The sequence below is a fragment of the Hyaena hyaena genome, unplaced genomic scaffold (assembly GCF_003009895.1).
Source record: "Hyaena hyaena isolate Hyena2069 unplaced genomic scaffold, ASM300989v1 scaffold_14, whole genome shotgun sequence".
Lineage (NCBI taxonomy): Eukaryota > Metazoa > Chordata > Mammalia > Carnivora > Hyaenidae > Hyaena > Hyaena hyaena.
Genome location: NW_024080646.1, coordinates 1,193,403 through 1,209,833, shown reverse-complemented (window position 1 = coordinate 1,209,833; position 16,431 = coordinate 1,193,403). Strand labels below are relative to the sequence as shown.

The following is a 16,431-nucleotide window of genomic DNA, read 5'->3' as shown; positions in this document are numbered from 1 at the left end:
CAGTGTGGCCTGAAGGGTCCGTGTGCCACATGGGGAGAAGCAGTTCCCCTCCTTGGAGTGCACTTGGTAGGAGCCATAGGGCCTCACCACAGGCAAAGGTCCCAGCAGACCCCAGAGAGCAGCCATGTTTGCTGATATTGGGACAAAGATGCCAGAGCGCAGTAAAGCCTGGCACCAGCTGTGTGATGTGATTTGCCATAAACTCTGAACCTCTGCTGCTGCGCAATTGTACAAACGTTTTCTGGGGCAAGCCGGCACGTGGCCATTGCTCAGCAAGACCCTCCCCCAGAGAGTCAGTGCAGCTCTAGGCTGCAGGAGTCTCTGAAGCGTGGCATTTTGAAACACAAACCCATCTGAGATAAAACTCTGGAGGGAGGTGCCACCTGACAGGCACACAGCTTGGACAGGGTAGAGGCAGGAAATGGATGGAGGCCTGAAACAAAGGAGGGGTGCTTGATTGCTGGTTGGTGAGAGAGCCTGAAGTTCTTGTGCCAGAGACTAGGGAGCCGGGCACAAACAGGCATGCACACAGCACATATGTACAACACTTACCCCAGTAAGCTATGCAGCACCACCTAGTGGAGCATGGAGCCTTTACACCAAGCCCTGCCCAACTGTGCCCTCCAAGCATGTCCCTTAGAAGACCAGTACAGGTCACTCCACCTGCTTAGTATACAGACTATAGAAGGCTTCATAGTTTCAGTCCTAGGGGAAACTGGAGGTAACTTCATTTGGGTTTCATTCTGTGTGCTGGTTCAATTATCTGTTCATTTTCTTTGCTTCTGTTTTTATTTTCTTTTTTCTTTTCTGTTTTTTCTTTCTTCCTCATTCTTGGATACAGAAAGAAACATTTATTTTTGTTATATAAGTTTTTTAATTTTTAAATGTTTCTTTCTTTTATTTTCCTTTCTTCTCTGTTCTATGAAGCTTCTTTCAGTAAGCAGACCAAAGCATACCTAGGATCTAGCTTCCTTTATTTGATGTTTTGTTTTGTTTTTAATGTTAATTTTTTATTATTTTTTTTTCTTCCTCCAAATGGCCAAATGAAGGAATTCACCCCAAAAGAAAGAATAGGAAAAAATGACAGCCAGGGGCTTACTCAACACAGATATAAGCAAGATTTCTGAACTAGAATTTAGAACCATGAAAATAAGAATACTAGCTAGAGTTGAAAAAAGCATAGAATCCTTTTCTATGGAGATAAAAGAAATAAAATCTAGTCAGGATGAAATTGAAAATGCTATAAACGAGATGCAATCTCAAATGGATGCAACGATGGCAAGGATGGACAAACCGCAGCAATGAATCTGCGTTTTAGACGATCAAATTATGGAGAATAATAAAGCAGGAAAAAAGAGGGAAATAAAGGCAAAAGATCACAATACAAGACTTAGAGAACTCAGTGACTTATTAAAAAGAAATAACATCTGAATAATAGGTGTCCCAAAAGATGAAGAGAGAGAAAAAGGGGCAGAATCTGGCTTGTGTGAGCAAATTATAGCAGAAAACTTTACTAATCTGGGAAGGATATAGACATCAAAATCCATGATGTACAGAGAACTCCCATTAGATTCAACCAAAACCAACATATCATCTCAACTAAGGCATGTCATAGTCAAATTCAAAAATACACAGACAAGGAAAGAATTATGAAAGCAGCAAGGGAAAAAGTCCTTAACCTATAAGGGAATACAGGTGAGGTTCACAGCAGACCTATCCACAGAAACTTGGCAGGCCAGAAAGGAGTGGCAGGATATATTCAATGTGCTGAATCAGAAAACTATGCAGCCAAGAATTCTTTACCCAGCAAGGCTGTCATTCAAAATAGAAGGAGAGAGAAAGAATTTCCCACAAACAAAACCTAAAGGAGTTCATGACCACTAAACCAGCCCTGCAAGAAATTTTAAGGGGGGGCTCTTTGGAGAAAAGACAAAACAAAACAAAAAAGACCAAAAGCAACAAAGACTAGAAAGGACCAGAGAACATCACCAGAAACTCCCAACACTATAGGCAACACAATGGCACTAAATTCATATCTTTCAGTACTCACTCTAAATGTCAATTGGGTCAAACACTCCAATCAAAAGACATAGGGTATCAGAATGGGTAAGAAAACAAGACCCATCTATATTCTTACAAGATACTCAGTTTAGACCCAAAGACACTGGCAGATTGAAAGTAAGGGGATGGAAAACCACCTATCATACTAATGGTCATCAAAAGAAAGCTGGAGTAGCCATACTTACATCAGACAAACTAGATTTTAAAATAACTGTAACAAGAGATGAAGAAGGACATTATATCATAATTAAGGGGTCTGTCCACCAAGATCTAACAATTATAAACATTATGCTCCAAACATGAAAGCACCCAAATATATAAATCAATTAGTCACAAACATAAAGAAACTCATTGATAACAGTACCATAATAGTAGGGGACTTCAACACCCCACTTACAGCAACAGACAGATCATCTAAGCAGTAAATAAACAAGGATAATGGCTTTGAATGACACACTGGACTGGAAGGACTTAACATATATTCAGAGCATTTCATCCTAAAGCAGAATACATGTTATTCTCGAGTGCACATGGAACATTCTCCAGAATAGATCACGTACTGGGTCACAAATCAGCCCTCAACAAGTACAGAAAGATTGAGATCATACCTTGCATTCTTTTGGACACAGTGCTATGAAACTCAAAATCAACCACAAGAAAACATTTAGAAAGACCACAAATACCTGGAGATTAAAGAACATCCCACTAAAGAATGAGTGGGCTAACCAAGAAATTAAGGAGGAAATTAAAAAGTACATGGAAGCTAATGAAAATGAAAACATGACACCCCCAAACCTCTGGGATGCAGCAAAGACGGTCATAAGATGGAAGTACATAGCAATCCAGGCCTTCCTAAAGAAAGAGGGAAAGTCTCAAATACACAACCTAACCCTACACCTAAAAGAACTGGTAAAAGAATAGCAAGTAAAGCCCAAGCCCAGCAGAAGAAGGGAAGTAATAGAGATTAGAGCAGAAATCAATGTTATATATTAAAAAAAAACAAACATTAAAACAGATCAATGAAACCAGGGGCTAGTTCTTTGAAAGAATTAACAAAATTGATAAACCCATAGCTAAAAGAAAAAGGAAAGTATCCAAATAAAATCACAAATGAAAGAGAAGAAATCACAACCAACACTGCAGAAATCCAAACACTAATAAGAGAATATTATGAGCAATTATAGGCCAGCATATTAGGCAATCTGGAAGAAATGGACAAATTCCTAGAAACATATAAACTACCAAAACTGAAATAGGAAGAAACAGAAAATGTAAACCGACCAATAACCAGTAAAGAAATTGAATCAGTAATCAAAAATCTCCCAACAAATAAGAGTCCAGGGCCAGATGGCTTTCCAGGGGAGTCTACCAAACATTTAAACAAGAGTTAACATCTGTTCTTTTGAAGCTGTTCCAAAAAGATAGAAATGGAAGGAAAACTTCCAAACTCATTCTATGAGGCCAGCATTACCTTGATTCCAAAACCAGACAAAGACCTCACTAAAGAGGAGAACTATAGACCAATTTCCCTGATGAACATGGAAGCAAAAATTCTCAACAAGATACTAGCAAACCAGATCCAATAATACATTAAAGGAATTATTCACCACAATCGAGTGGGATATATTCCTGGGATGAAGGGCTGGTTCAATATCCACAAATCAATCAGTGAGATGCATCACAATAATAAAAGAAAGGATAAGAACCACATGATCCTCTCAACAGATGCTGAAAAAGGATTTGACAAAATACAGCATCCTTTCTTTCTTTTTTTTTTTTTTTACAAATAGTTTATTGTCAAATTAGTTTCCACATAACACTCAGTGCTCATCCCCACAAGTGTCCTCCTCCATGCCCATCCCCCCTCCCCCCCACATCCATCAGTCCTCAGTTTTTGTCAGCATTCAAGAGTCTCTCATGGTTTGCCTCTCTCCCTTTCCCCCACCATTTCCGCCCTTCTTCTCCCCCTTGTTCCTCCGTCAAGTTCCTCCTAATCCTCCTATACGTGCAAACATATGATATTTGTCCTTCTCTGCCTGACTTATTTCGCTCAGCATAACACCCTCAAGGTCCATCCATGTTGCTACACATGGCCAGATTTCATTGTTTCTCATTGCCATGTAGTATTCCATGGTATAGATAAACCACATCTTCTTGATCCATTCATCTGTTGATGGACACATAGGCTCTTTCCATGTTTTAGCTATTGTGGAGAGTTACAGCATCCTTTCTTGATGAAAACCCTCAAGAAAGTAGGGATAGAAGGATCATGCCTCAAGATCATAATCGCCATATATGAAAGATCCACTGCTGACATCATCCTCAATGGGGAAAATCTGAGAGCTTTCTCCCTAAGGTCAGGAACAACAAAGATATCCACTCTTACCACTGTTATTCAACATAGTGTTGGAAGTCCTAGCCTCAGCAGTCAGACAACACAAAGAAATAAAAGGCATCCAAATCAGCAAGAAAGAGTCAAACCTTTACTCTTTGCATACGACATGATACTCTATGTGGAAAACCCAAAAGACTCCACCAAAAAACTGCTAGAACTGATACATGAATTCAGCAAAGTCACAGAATATAAGATCAATGTACAAAAATCAGTTGCATTTATATACACCAATAATGAAACCACAGAAACAGAAATCAAGGAATCGATCCCATTTACAGCTGTACCAAAAACTATAAAATATCTAGGAATAAACCTAACCAAAGAGGTGAAAAATCTATACACTGAAAACTATAGAAAGCTTATGAAAGAAATTGAAGAAGACACCAAAAAAAAAAAAAATGGAAAAACTTTCCATGCTCATGGATTGGAAGAACAAATATGGCTAAAATGTCGATACTACTCAAAACAATCTACACATTCAATGCAATCCTTATCAAAATAACACCATAATTTGCTAGAACATACAATCCTAAAATGTGTATGGAACCAGAGAAGACCCTGAATAGCCAAAGGAATCCTGAAAAATGAAAACTAAACAAAGCTGTAGTCATCAAGACAGTATGGTACTGGCACAACAACAGACACATAGATCAATGGAACAGAATAGAGAATCCAGAAATGGACTCACAAACATATTGCCAACTAATCTTTGACAAAGCAAGAAACAATATCCAATGGATAAAAGACAGTCTCTTTAGCAAATGGTATTAGGAAAACTGGACAGTGAAATGCAGAAGAGTGAACTTTCTTACACCATACGCAAATATAAACTAAAAATGGATGAAACGTAAGATAGGAAGCCATCAAAATCCTAGAGGAAAGGGGCACCTGGTTGGCTCAGTCAATTAAGTGTCTGACATCGGCTCTCACGGTTCATGTGTCAAGCCCCATGTAGGGCTCTGTGCTGATAGCTCAGAGCCTGGAGCCTGCTTCAGATTCTGTGTCTCCCTCTCTCTCTGCCCCTCCCCTGCTCTCTCTCTCATTCTCTGTTAAAATAAATAAATAAATTTTTAAAAATTAAAAATAAACCATTTTCTTTAAAAAGTAAATTAAGGGGTGTCCAGGTGACTTAGTTAAGCATCTTTCTCTTAGTTTTGGGTGGGATAAAGCCCCACATTGAACCCAGGCTGAACCAAAATAAATTAAATAAGAATGCATCAGTTTAAGTGTTGAATGTCAGACAAATGATACTCTATTTTACAAGAACTACAAATTCTTTATAATGGACATATGTTGATAGAAAAAACAATAGACATTACAAGAAAGATTTCATAGTTGCTAAAAAAAAAACCTTTTGACAAGAAAAAAGCCATTCTTTTTTATAATTCATTGCCTCCTTTTATAGGACTGACTGCTGATGCTAGAGTAGTAATAAACAGAGCCCGTGTGGAGTGCCAGAGTCATAAGCTGACAGTCGAGGATCCAGTCACTGTAGAATATATAACTCGCTTCATAGCAACCTTGAAGCAGGTAAGCCAGTGTCCCAACAGATTTCTTCAGGCTTTCTTCTTTTGCATCATTATGGTTCCTGTCATGGGAATACTAGTAAATCTACTCAACTCCTTATTCCTTCAAACATTTACTTCATATTAGCACTCTATTCCAGTGGAATGGGTTGATTTGATCATTAAAATTCTCAATCACTATCAATTCTGGGAATTCTATTAAAATTTAAAAGAATAAATCTCATATTTTAAGGGAATTTCTATACTTTTGGAGATACAGTAATGAAAACCTTTTTCTTTTTCTTTTCTTTTAAGTTTACTAAAGAAATACCCATGATTCTTTCACCTGCAAACCTAAACAAAACAGATCATGTTTGGATTTGACTTCTGAATCCATAGATAGATACCCTGGTTGACATTACGTATAATCATGATGTATACAATAAGTATTTGTTCTCTTACTATCATTTTATATGCCCTTTATGTATAGTCCTTATGCATACTTACTATTCTTACTAACTACGTAATACTGTTTCCAGTTGCTCACTGAAAATTTAAATTTAGATTGTTTCCAGTTTCTTTCCCTTTCTCATTCTCTTTCTCAATTTAGTACTTTAATGGCATTACTCTATCTTTGTCACAGCTTTTAGTTTTCTTTTTTGAATTATATTGTTAAATTAATTTTCAGTGTGAGATTACTAGATTAGATATTGTAATGGGCTTTAAGACTTTTGTTATATGTAGCTAAATTGCTTGCTAAAAAGATTGAACCAATTTTTATTGTGCAACCAGCAATGCATAAATGTATCCCTAAAGGATCATCAGCCTTGGGTTTCCATTTTTCTTTTATTTTGCAAATAAGTATAACATAGTACTATAATAGTTGTTTCAATTTGTATTTCATAATCAGTAGTGAGGTTGATTTTTTTTCTACATGCTCATTTTGCTATTTTCATTTCTTCTAGTGTAAACTATCTTTCCTTTTGACAGGCACTCTTGGTTGTTAAGAATATGCCCCTAGGAGCAAATTGGGGGTTTGAATCCTGACTTTGCTACTTCCTAGTTAATGCCATGAGCACACTATTTAGCCTGTTTTTTCTTAATTTTCTTATTTATGGAATAAACATTACAATAATACCTACTTATTGAGCTCCATTATGAATTAAATGATTTAATACGTTTAAAACATTTAGAATACTTTCTGGCATTGATTTTGCCATTGTCCATGTAGAGATTTTTTATATGCTATATATTCTTGATACTAAACTTTTAGGCTATATACTTATAAAAAATTAACTCTATTTTGTTTTTTTACTTTAATTCATGTTTCAATTAAGTCCAACATTTTCATACTTTTCTACTTTATTTGCTTTGATTTTCTCAGTAGTTAAAATAGTATCCACCAAAAACAAGATGTAGAGCATTGTACATACCAGGTTCCCAATTGTGGTTTTAGTTTTTCTTCTAGAAATATAAAGGCTATACATAGAACATTTAATATACATTGTAAACCTGTAATAGTGGGGTTGCTACTGGGAAGAGGCTTGGGGCTCTGAGACAAAAGAGATCTTTTATTTATTCTTTTGGACTTTTAAATTATTTTAACTCTGTGCAAGTACTACTTATTCATTAAAGAGAAAAAAACATGGTTGATTAAGCAAATAAAAGGGTCTCTCCTCTGAGGTATATTTACAAAACATCTGCTTCATACCTCTGTGTGAACTAGGAATATTAAGAAATACAGGAGAATAAAGATATAAACCCTGCTCTTTAAGAGTTTATTTATATTTGTAGCACAACTATTTGCATTCAAAATTTGAAGTAGCTAATAAAAATACATAATAATAAAATATAAAAATGACAAAAAAGGTATGGGCTTGAGCTTTCTTTCAGGGCTGCCCTGTGTACAACTTCTAGGAGCACCAGTCTCAGAGTTAGTGGGAATTCCACTCCCAGGAAGTTCCTGGCACTAAAGTAAAAAGAAATACAATTGGTTTCCAGTGCACTATTGTCTGGAAGGAAAAAAACATGCTTTGTGGTCCAGAGAGACAAAGGTTTCCTTGTTTGTGAACTGAAAGAAATCTCTTAGTTGGGTTTAATGTAGCAATAACTTAGTATAGAGTGAACAGAATATACTTGATAATAGTATCAAGTAAAAATATTGATTATAATGGTAACAATTGTAGTATCTCTCAGAGTAAGCCCAAGGACTTCCTTCCAAAGCACAGCTCACTAAAATCAGCTTTACTAGGTGGGAACCAAAATGGTGTGGCATATATAGTTCTCTGCTATATTAACAAGATTATAGTCTAGTTATGTAAAAGCATGTAAAACAATGAGAAAACAGTTTTAAGACCATCTGTAAGCACTCTTATTATTTAATTTTACACAGTGTATGCATTAATTTCATTAAAATTTCATCATGATTGAAGTTAGTCCAGAAAAAATCAGAGAGAGGATCTTAAAGAAATACAGTATAAGAATCAACAAAGATTATAATTTTGGCAAGAATACTTTATATACTATTAGAATTTCTTAGTTGGTAAGTAATAGTGCTGTTCTTTGTATGGCCTCATATGAAAAGGTAGTTATAAAAACATTTTATTTTTCAGAAATACACACAAAGCAATGGACGAAGACCTTTTGGTATTTCTGCCTTAATTGTAGGTTTTGATGATGGTGGTATCCCAAGATTGTATCAGACTGATCCCTCTGGTACTTACCATGCTTGGAAGGTAAGTCATGAATTTGTTAATATATTTTAGAAGTTAAGTAAATGTAGTCACAGTAAATGTTTTATCGTTTTCAAGGACTTAACAAAAACTATGTTGCATTAAAATATTGATGATGGTACAAACTTTATGTAACCATTTAGCTAGTCAGCAACTACGATAATTTTTGATGGATAGAGAAACACTTTGGTTTATTAATCACAAGGTCTTTTCCTTTGGAAAAGATGTGACAAACCTAAGTGTATATAAATGACCAAATAAGAGATATATCCAATTCCTATTCATCATTCATTCTTCCAAATAAGTACTGTATCGTACAGATGCTTGCTTTGAGTAGAAATATTCTTTCTGCTTTTAATACAGAATTGAATGAGCATTTAAATCCCACAGTGACATATTTAACGTGTCCTCTATTCTAGGAGAGTTAGAGTACCCCAAACTATTCTAGGAGAGTTAGAGTACCCCAAACTATGAATATCGCCATGTATATGGCAGTATGTTACAATTGTCTCCACATAATTCTTGGAATATGGTTTGTTTTCTGGATAAGTTGTCATTCTTGTTTCAGTACCTAAATACTAACTTTGCTTAATGGTACATTCAAATGTAATACAAAAGTCCTAGGGCCTAGGAAACTATTGACAGTTTCCAGAAATAAGTTTTTGTATATTCTCATATATAAATATAGAAGTACCCCATAAAATCTAAATAAATTTTTACATTATTCAAGTTTAAACAACCAAGCTTTAAATAATTTCATGAGGATGCCTGGGTGGCTGGCTCGGTTAAGCATCTGACTCTTGATTTTGGCTCAGGTCATGATCTCATAGCTCCTGAGATTAATTCCCACATCGGGCTCTGCACTGACAGCGTGGAGCCGGCTTGGGATTCTTTTTCTCCCTCTCTAACCATCCTCTGCTCACACATGCTCTCTTTCTCTCTCAAAATAAATAAATAAACTTTAAAAAAATGTCATGAAGAGTTTATTTTACTGTTATTAAAAGCCAAATAGGGCACCTGGGTGTCTCAGTCGTTAAGCATCTGATTTCGGCTCAGGTCATGATCTCACAGTTCATGAATTCAAGTCCCACATCAGGTGAGCTCATGTTTACACTTTGGGTAAACATGAGCCCCATTTTGGGTGAGCCTCACTTCTCTCTCTTTCTCTCTCTCTCTCCCCCCTCTTCTCAGATTCTCTCTCTCTCTTTCTCTGCCCCTTGCTCACTTGTGCACTCTCTCTCTAAAAAAATAAAGAAAATTAAAATTAAATTAAAAAATGAAAGACAGATTAATGGGGAACTACTACTACCTTGGTCTTTATGTCTGTATTAACTAAAGGAGTTGATTTGGGCTGACCACATTCATACTGTTTTATAAACCGATTAACCAGGCCAGTGAAATAATGGATTATATTCTTGCTATAAAGATCTGAATACTTGTGTTAGCTACACATCTTCTTTTAAGTTACCTGGACAAACTAATTGGTAATCAGAAACTGAAATTACCTGCCTCAAATACCGGACCTTTTCTGCCAATTTAAGAAATCTTTTACGTGGACTAGATTTCTTAGGCTTCCCAAATCTATACTTTTTTTTTTCTTTCATAATTTAACAAATCTATACTTTCAACAAGTTCTTACACTCAACCTTTCTCGAAATATTTTGAAGTCTGCCATCTTCTGTTTGTATTAATTATTACATCATTACATTTCATTTCAATATAACATAGTAATTTCCAAGTTTACATAATTTTCCTTTTAATTTGTGTGCTCCCTAGGGTCATACAGAGAAGCAATTTTATTTCAAAGTCAACTAGTTAGGAAAATTATGGAATTTTTTTTAATTTTGGGGATTTCATTTATCATTCAGGCCTGAAACTCTGCTTTGCTGTGTTGTCTGAACGCCATGTAGTAGAGGCGGAGGGTGTGAACAGTGTGTGCATACACCTGCACACATGTACACCCCATTACCATTTTACTGATCTCATATTTTTTTTAAATGTTTTCTTTATTTCTGAGAGAGAAAGAGAGAGAGATAGTGTGAGCAGGGGAGGGTCAGAGAGAGGGGGAGACACAGAATCCGAAACAGGCTCCAGGCTCTGAGCTGGCTGTCAGCACAGAGCCTGATGCGGGGCTTGAACCCACAAACTGCGAGATCATGACCTGAGCTGAAGCCAGACACTTAGCCGACTGAGCCACCCAGGCGCCCCTCCTGATCTCACATATTAAACTTCGTGTAAGATTTTGGTTGAAATCAAACACAACTTTAAAAAATTTTAACAAAAAAATGTTTGAAAACATTTTTATTTTATGTATTTGGTAAGTGAGAGTCAGGAATTGAGTGATTTTTTTATAAGGTCACCCTACTAGTTAATAACAAAAGTGTCATTAGAACTCAGGGTCTTCTGCCTTATTAGTACAGTGTTCCTTCCATCACATCATGCTTAGGCCAAGTCACTGTTTATGTGAGTGTCACATAAATTCTGATATCTAGTCTGAAAAGGCAGAATAAAATCTTCCAGTTTTATTTCTGTTTGGGGGAACAACCACAGGATCACGTGAGGTTTTGTTTTTGTTTTCTTTTTTCCATTTGTGTGGACTGTTTTTCACTCTGACCTGCTATACCAAGGAGCCTAAAAAGGTGACACCGTGGGCTGTTGAGGACACAGCTGTGGTACCATGTGGAGACAACACTTCCACTGTGCCAGGATGTAGGTCCATTAGTGACCCTGCCTCAATGTATTATAGAGCCTTCCATTAACTTTTTTCACTTTACATGGGAATAATAAGAAAGATCTCCAGAAAATCCCTTGAGTACTAGACATCTCCCTGGCCCCACTGTATAATAGTAACTTTATTTCCCTTGATAACCAGAATAAATCATACCATCCTCATTGTAACCCAGTATTTGCCTATTGGTTCAAAGGCATGAGGAGTCCAAACTTGCCAAGTGGCAGTCCCAGCTTCTAATTCAGCGAAATTTTTGTTATGTCCCCTAGTAGAATATTGCCTCTTCTCCCTCTGTACCATGATGCCAACTTGGGAACTAGGACTTTTAAACTAATACAACCTAAGAAGCAAAAATTTTATTAGTGGGCCATCAGGGGTTTACTGAGACACCTATCCCTTGACTCCTAGATTTGTGACTCTGAGAGAAATTAGTTACTGCTTCCTGTTTCCAGGCACACAGGATCTTGTCAAACAGAAACCTGGCTCCAGAAAATGCTGTCCCTGCCCCTCCCAGTGGTGTAACCGAGTCTTCTGTTGGCTATTCCCTATTTTTCATCAGGCTGGCTTCTGTAGGATTAGAGAACATAAGACCAGTGAATCTCATGGGCACAAGGATATTCTCTTGGTCCCTCCTTGGTCATCAGCAGTGTTTTGTAGGATACCATCACGGTGAAGAAAACATTCAGCAAGTTCACAGAAGGTGAGGCATTTGGTACAGGGAAAGAAAACTATCCAGAGTAAGTTTCTCTTCTACTAAAGGCATATAGCTGCCCATTCTGGGACAGAAAAGTCTTAAGAAATCAGGTAGCCATGTAGTTCTGGCAGTTTCCAGATCAGTAGAGGCACCCTTTTTAAAATATTTTTCTTCTTCTTTATATTTTCATATTGCAGAAAATATTTCTTTTACTTGAAGCAATGGGTTCTAGGGTTTGGCACATTACATTAAATTATATTAATCAAAATCCTCCTTCTATAACCATACAGAATGCTAGAATGATCATTAACACGTTTTTAATGCATAGCTAAACTTACAAAACAGACAAAATCCTAAGGGGCCAGAAATAAAGAAGAAACTGTGTACCAGAGCGGTAATTCTGTGAGTTGATGATATCTCTGTGCCAGGGGTAATATACAGGAGGATTCCCAAAGATAATTCACTATCAAAAGTTACAAAGTAAAATATATAAACAGTCCATCATTTAACAAATATTCAATCTAGGGGCACCTGGGGGGCTCAGTCAGTTGAGTTTCTGACTCCTGGTTTGGGCTCAGGTTATGATCACACAGTTCGTGAAATCAAGCCCCACTCTGGGCTCTACGTTGACAGTGCTTAACCTGCTTAGGACTCTCTGGCTCCCTCTCTCTCTCTCTGCCCCTCTGTCACTCACAGGTGCACACTCACACACAGACTGTCTCTCTCAAAAAAAAAAAAAAAAAGCTTCAAAAAAGTCCATCTATAAATATTTGAATTACATATCAAATATTGTTCTAGGTTCTGGGAATACAGAGGTGACAAAAATATGTCCAGATGGTATATATGAAATATAAACCCTTTGGGGGAAAAAGAGAACAGGCTGGGAGGATAGAATGTGATTGGTAGGTAAGGTAGTCAGGGAAAGCACCTTTGAAAAGGTGAGATGTGAACAGAGGCCTGAAGAAAGTAAAGGAGCAAGCTAGGTAGTTCTTTCTGTGGTATTCCATACAGGAACCAATAGGGCAGCAGTATGTTCCGTATCTGTGAGATATCAAGCTCTATGCAGAGCATATGACTGTGCTGTGGTGAGTCTGGAAAGGTGGTGATGAGGGATGAAGTAAGAAGCAGGAGGGAACTAGATCTTACAGGATCTAAAGGCCATGATAGGACTTGCATAGTAAATAGAGTGATATAGAAAGCCGTTTGATTTTTTTGCATAATAGAGTTACATGATCCGACTTTTATATCTTTAAAGTATCTGTGTGGCTGCTGTATTGAGAATAGATTGTATGGTAAGGTAGAAGCAAGCAAACAAGTTAGAAGGCTGTGTCCAATAATAATCTAGATTGGGGGCACTGGACCAGTGGAAGATGGGGAAGGATCCAGCATAGTCTGTGAAGGAAGAGAACCCATAGAGTGTCATCCTGGATCACAAGTGAAAACACTATTCCCAGAAGAGTTGATCAGCTGAGCCAGTGCCACTGATGAGTCAGATAAAAAGTGAAACGATTGGGTTTGGCCATGGGCAGGTCATTGGTGTCATGCTGATGAGAGACTGATCAGAGTGGATTTAAAAGAGAGGGAGGAAAGGTCAACAATCATCAAGCCTTCATACTTTCTGTATGAGACCACACAAAGGATAACACTATTTACTCATCAGCTAAGAAATTCTAATAGTAAGTAAAGTATACCTTTCAAAATGACCTTGTTTACTAGTTTTTATTCTGTAGATCTTTAAGATATACAAAGATATACCTACAGGGTATTGTTTTGGCTCTTAACAACAGTGATGTGATGATTCTTAATGCATAAGGATTTATTTTTCTCATATAATTAGAAGTTTGAGGATAGATGGTCACTGGCGTTGTCTCTTTTATGATCTTCGTCTTTGCCCATGCTCTCAACGTGGCTGCTAGATCTCTAGACAGCCTGTCTGCATTCCAGACACCAAAGGTTTCTAGAAATTCCACCCATTTATTTCCACTTACATATTCCTACTGGTAGCTGGGGCTAGGAAGTCATACTTTTCAGCAGGCACATTGCCTAGAGTTCTGTCACAAAGGAAGAATGGATATTGGGGTTGGCTGCTGATAATTTTTGCTCTAGAAAATTATCATTAATCATTATAGGAAGGCAGGAAAAAACAGTGCAAGACTATCAGAGTCTTCTGAAGTGGGCTGGAGGGGTGGGTGATGGGTTTGGAGGAAGGGTGGGGATTTGAATGTGGCAAAAAGATTTTAGGAAACCAGTCAAGTAAATAAGAATTAAAGAATTTTTATATGAGCAATTAGAAGAATTGGACAGGAAAGTCACCAAGAATTTATAAGGGGATCTTTAAGGGCTCAGTGAGATTTTTGGATAAACTACTACCTTATACTCTTCCTCTCAGGACAACAGCTAGTTACCCCGTGAAAAATAGTAGCTAATAATACTCCACAGTTATACCAATCTGAAGTCTTTACCTTTGATCTTAGTGAAATTTCAAGGCCACAAGATTCAATTTAAAATTTCACAGCTATTTATTTTAATCCTCTGAAATATAAAGGCATAGAAAAATTTCCTGTGAAAAAAATTCTGCTAACCAGAACAATATACTGTCAGGCAGTACAAAAGGTATGCTTTCATGCTCACTTCCTAAAATCTCTTTTGAGATCTCTTTCTTCTAATCAAAACTAACCACAACCACTTAGAACTAAGACTTTCCCTCATGCACTGCCAGAATCCTTCAGTGAAAGGAAGGGCCTTTCTGCCGGTTCTTCTCACTCTCTAAAGTCATCAAAGCAAAGGGTCATGTGGCAGCATGGTGTATAAAGTTCAAAGCTTGGAATGTCAATTCAAACTACTTGGCTTCAAAGTTCAGCTCTTCTACTTACCCCACCTTCCATGATCTTGGGCAAGATTTCTTAACCACTGGTTCACAAATTAGAGGCATTTTGTACCCACTAAGAGACATTTGACAATACCTAGAGACATGTTTGGTTGTCACAACTGGGGTGGGGGATACTACTGGCATCTAGTGATGGAGACCGCTACACATCCTACAATGCACCGGGCAGCGCTCCACAGCAAAGAATTATCCAGCTCAAAATGTTAATAGTGCTGAGTCTGAGAAAGCTCGTTTTAACCTTTCCAACCACCCATTTCTTCATTCATGAATTGGAGTTAGTAATAGTAACTAATTGTTTGTGTGATGGTTGAATAAGATAATCATGTAAAATGCTTAGCACAGTGCCTGGCACATAAATGCTCTGTTAATATGAATTACTATTATCATCCTCATTATCATCACTAATACTCGTCTAAATATTTATACTAAATTAAAAGAACATGCCATATACTACCTGTGGTCATGCAGCCAGGGCAATCATTTGCCTGTTTCCTTCATCTGATGAAAATTTCTAAAGAGAAAGAAAACTGGGGAATGGAACAGGATACTCTTTTCTCATTTATAGAATCAAAGATAATGAGTTAGTAATTAGGTGACCTCTGTAAGTTATAAGAAAATGGTATGCATAGCTCTGTTCATGTAAATAGTCTCTTTTTCATGCCAATGTCCTTTTCCCCTTCTTTCTTCCTTTTGTACTGTATTACAAAGTTATACCTCCTTTCCTCTCTACCTCTCTTGGAATTTCAACTCTTTCAGTCTTTTCTGCTTACCAAGGAGTTGGGAGCCATTAAAGTAGTAGAAAGCATTGACCAGGACAAGACATTGGTATGTTTGAAGATAAGTCATGCCACCATTACAGATTATTCATGTAGTAACAAAATGAGCTGCTGAAATGTTAGCTAATTTTTCAAAACTACAGTTTTCATTTAATAATTATACTAACAAATGTGATAATAAACTCTAAACTTCACTGAGTAACCATAAATTCATTCATACTGCAATGATATTAATAATTATCTTATTTTTCAAGGCAAATGCAATAGGCCGAAGTGCTAAAACTGTCCGGGAATTTCTAGAAAAGAATTATACAGAAGATGCTATAGCAAATGCCAATGAAGCTATCAAATTAGCAATAAAAGCTTTGCTAGAAGTAAGTGATCTATAAATCATATTTAAGAAAATATGGGTTTTTTTGTATCTGTTTGCTTCAAAAAACAAAAGTAATTCTAATATTGTGTTTGTTCTACATTAGGTTGTCCAGTCTGGTGGAAAAAACATTGAGCTTGCTATAATAAGAAGAAACCAGCCTTTGAAGGTAAGTCGTTAACCAAAGAGGAAAAAACATATGTAGTATAAAGTAACTTGACAGCAGTTGAATCCTGTCAAAATGTTGACACCTGTGAATCTTCATTGAAAGCCTAAAACATCC

The 16,431-nt window shown here is 36.9% G+C and overlaps 1 protein-coding gene across 1 annotated transcript in view; it reads left to right on the top strand.

The window, feature by feature from the left end:
- Positions 1-16,431, top strand: part of PSMA8 (proteasome 20S subunit alpha 8) — a 50,027-nt gene that overhangs the window by 28,854 nt on the left and 4,742 nt on the right. The window contains exons 3-6 of the mRNA XM_039218013.1: positions 5,862-5,986; positions 8,574-8,696; positions 16,033-16,152; positions 16,255-16,317. Of these exons, the coding sequence (XP_039073944.1) occupies positions 5,862-5,986; positions 8,574-8,696; positions 16,033-16,152; positions 16,255-16,317 (431 nt within the window). The remainder of the gene's footprint in view (positions 1-5,861; positions 5,987-8,573; positions 8,697-16,032; positions 16,153-16,254; positions 16,318-16,431) is intronic.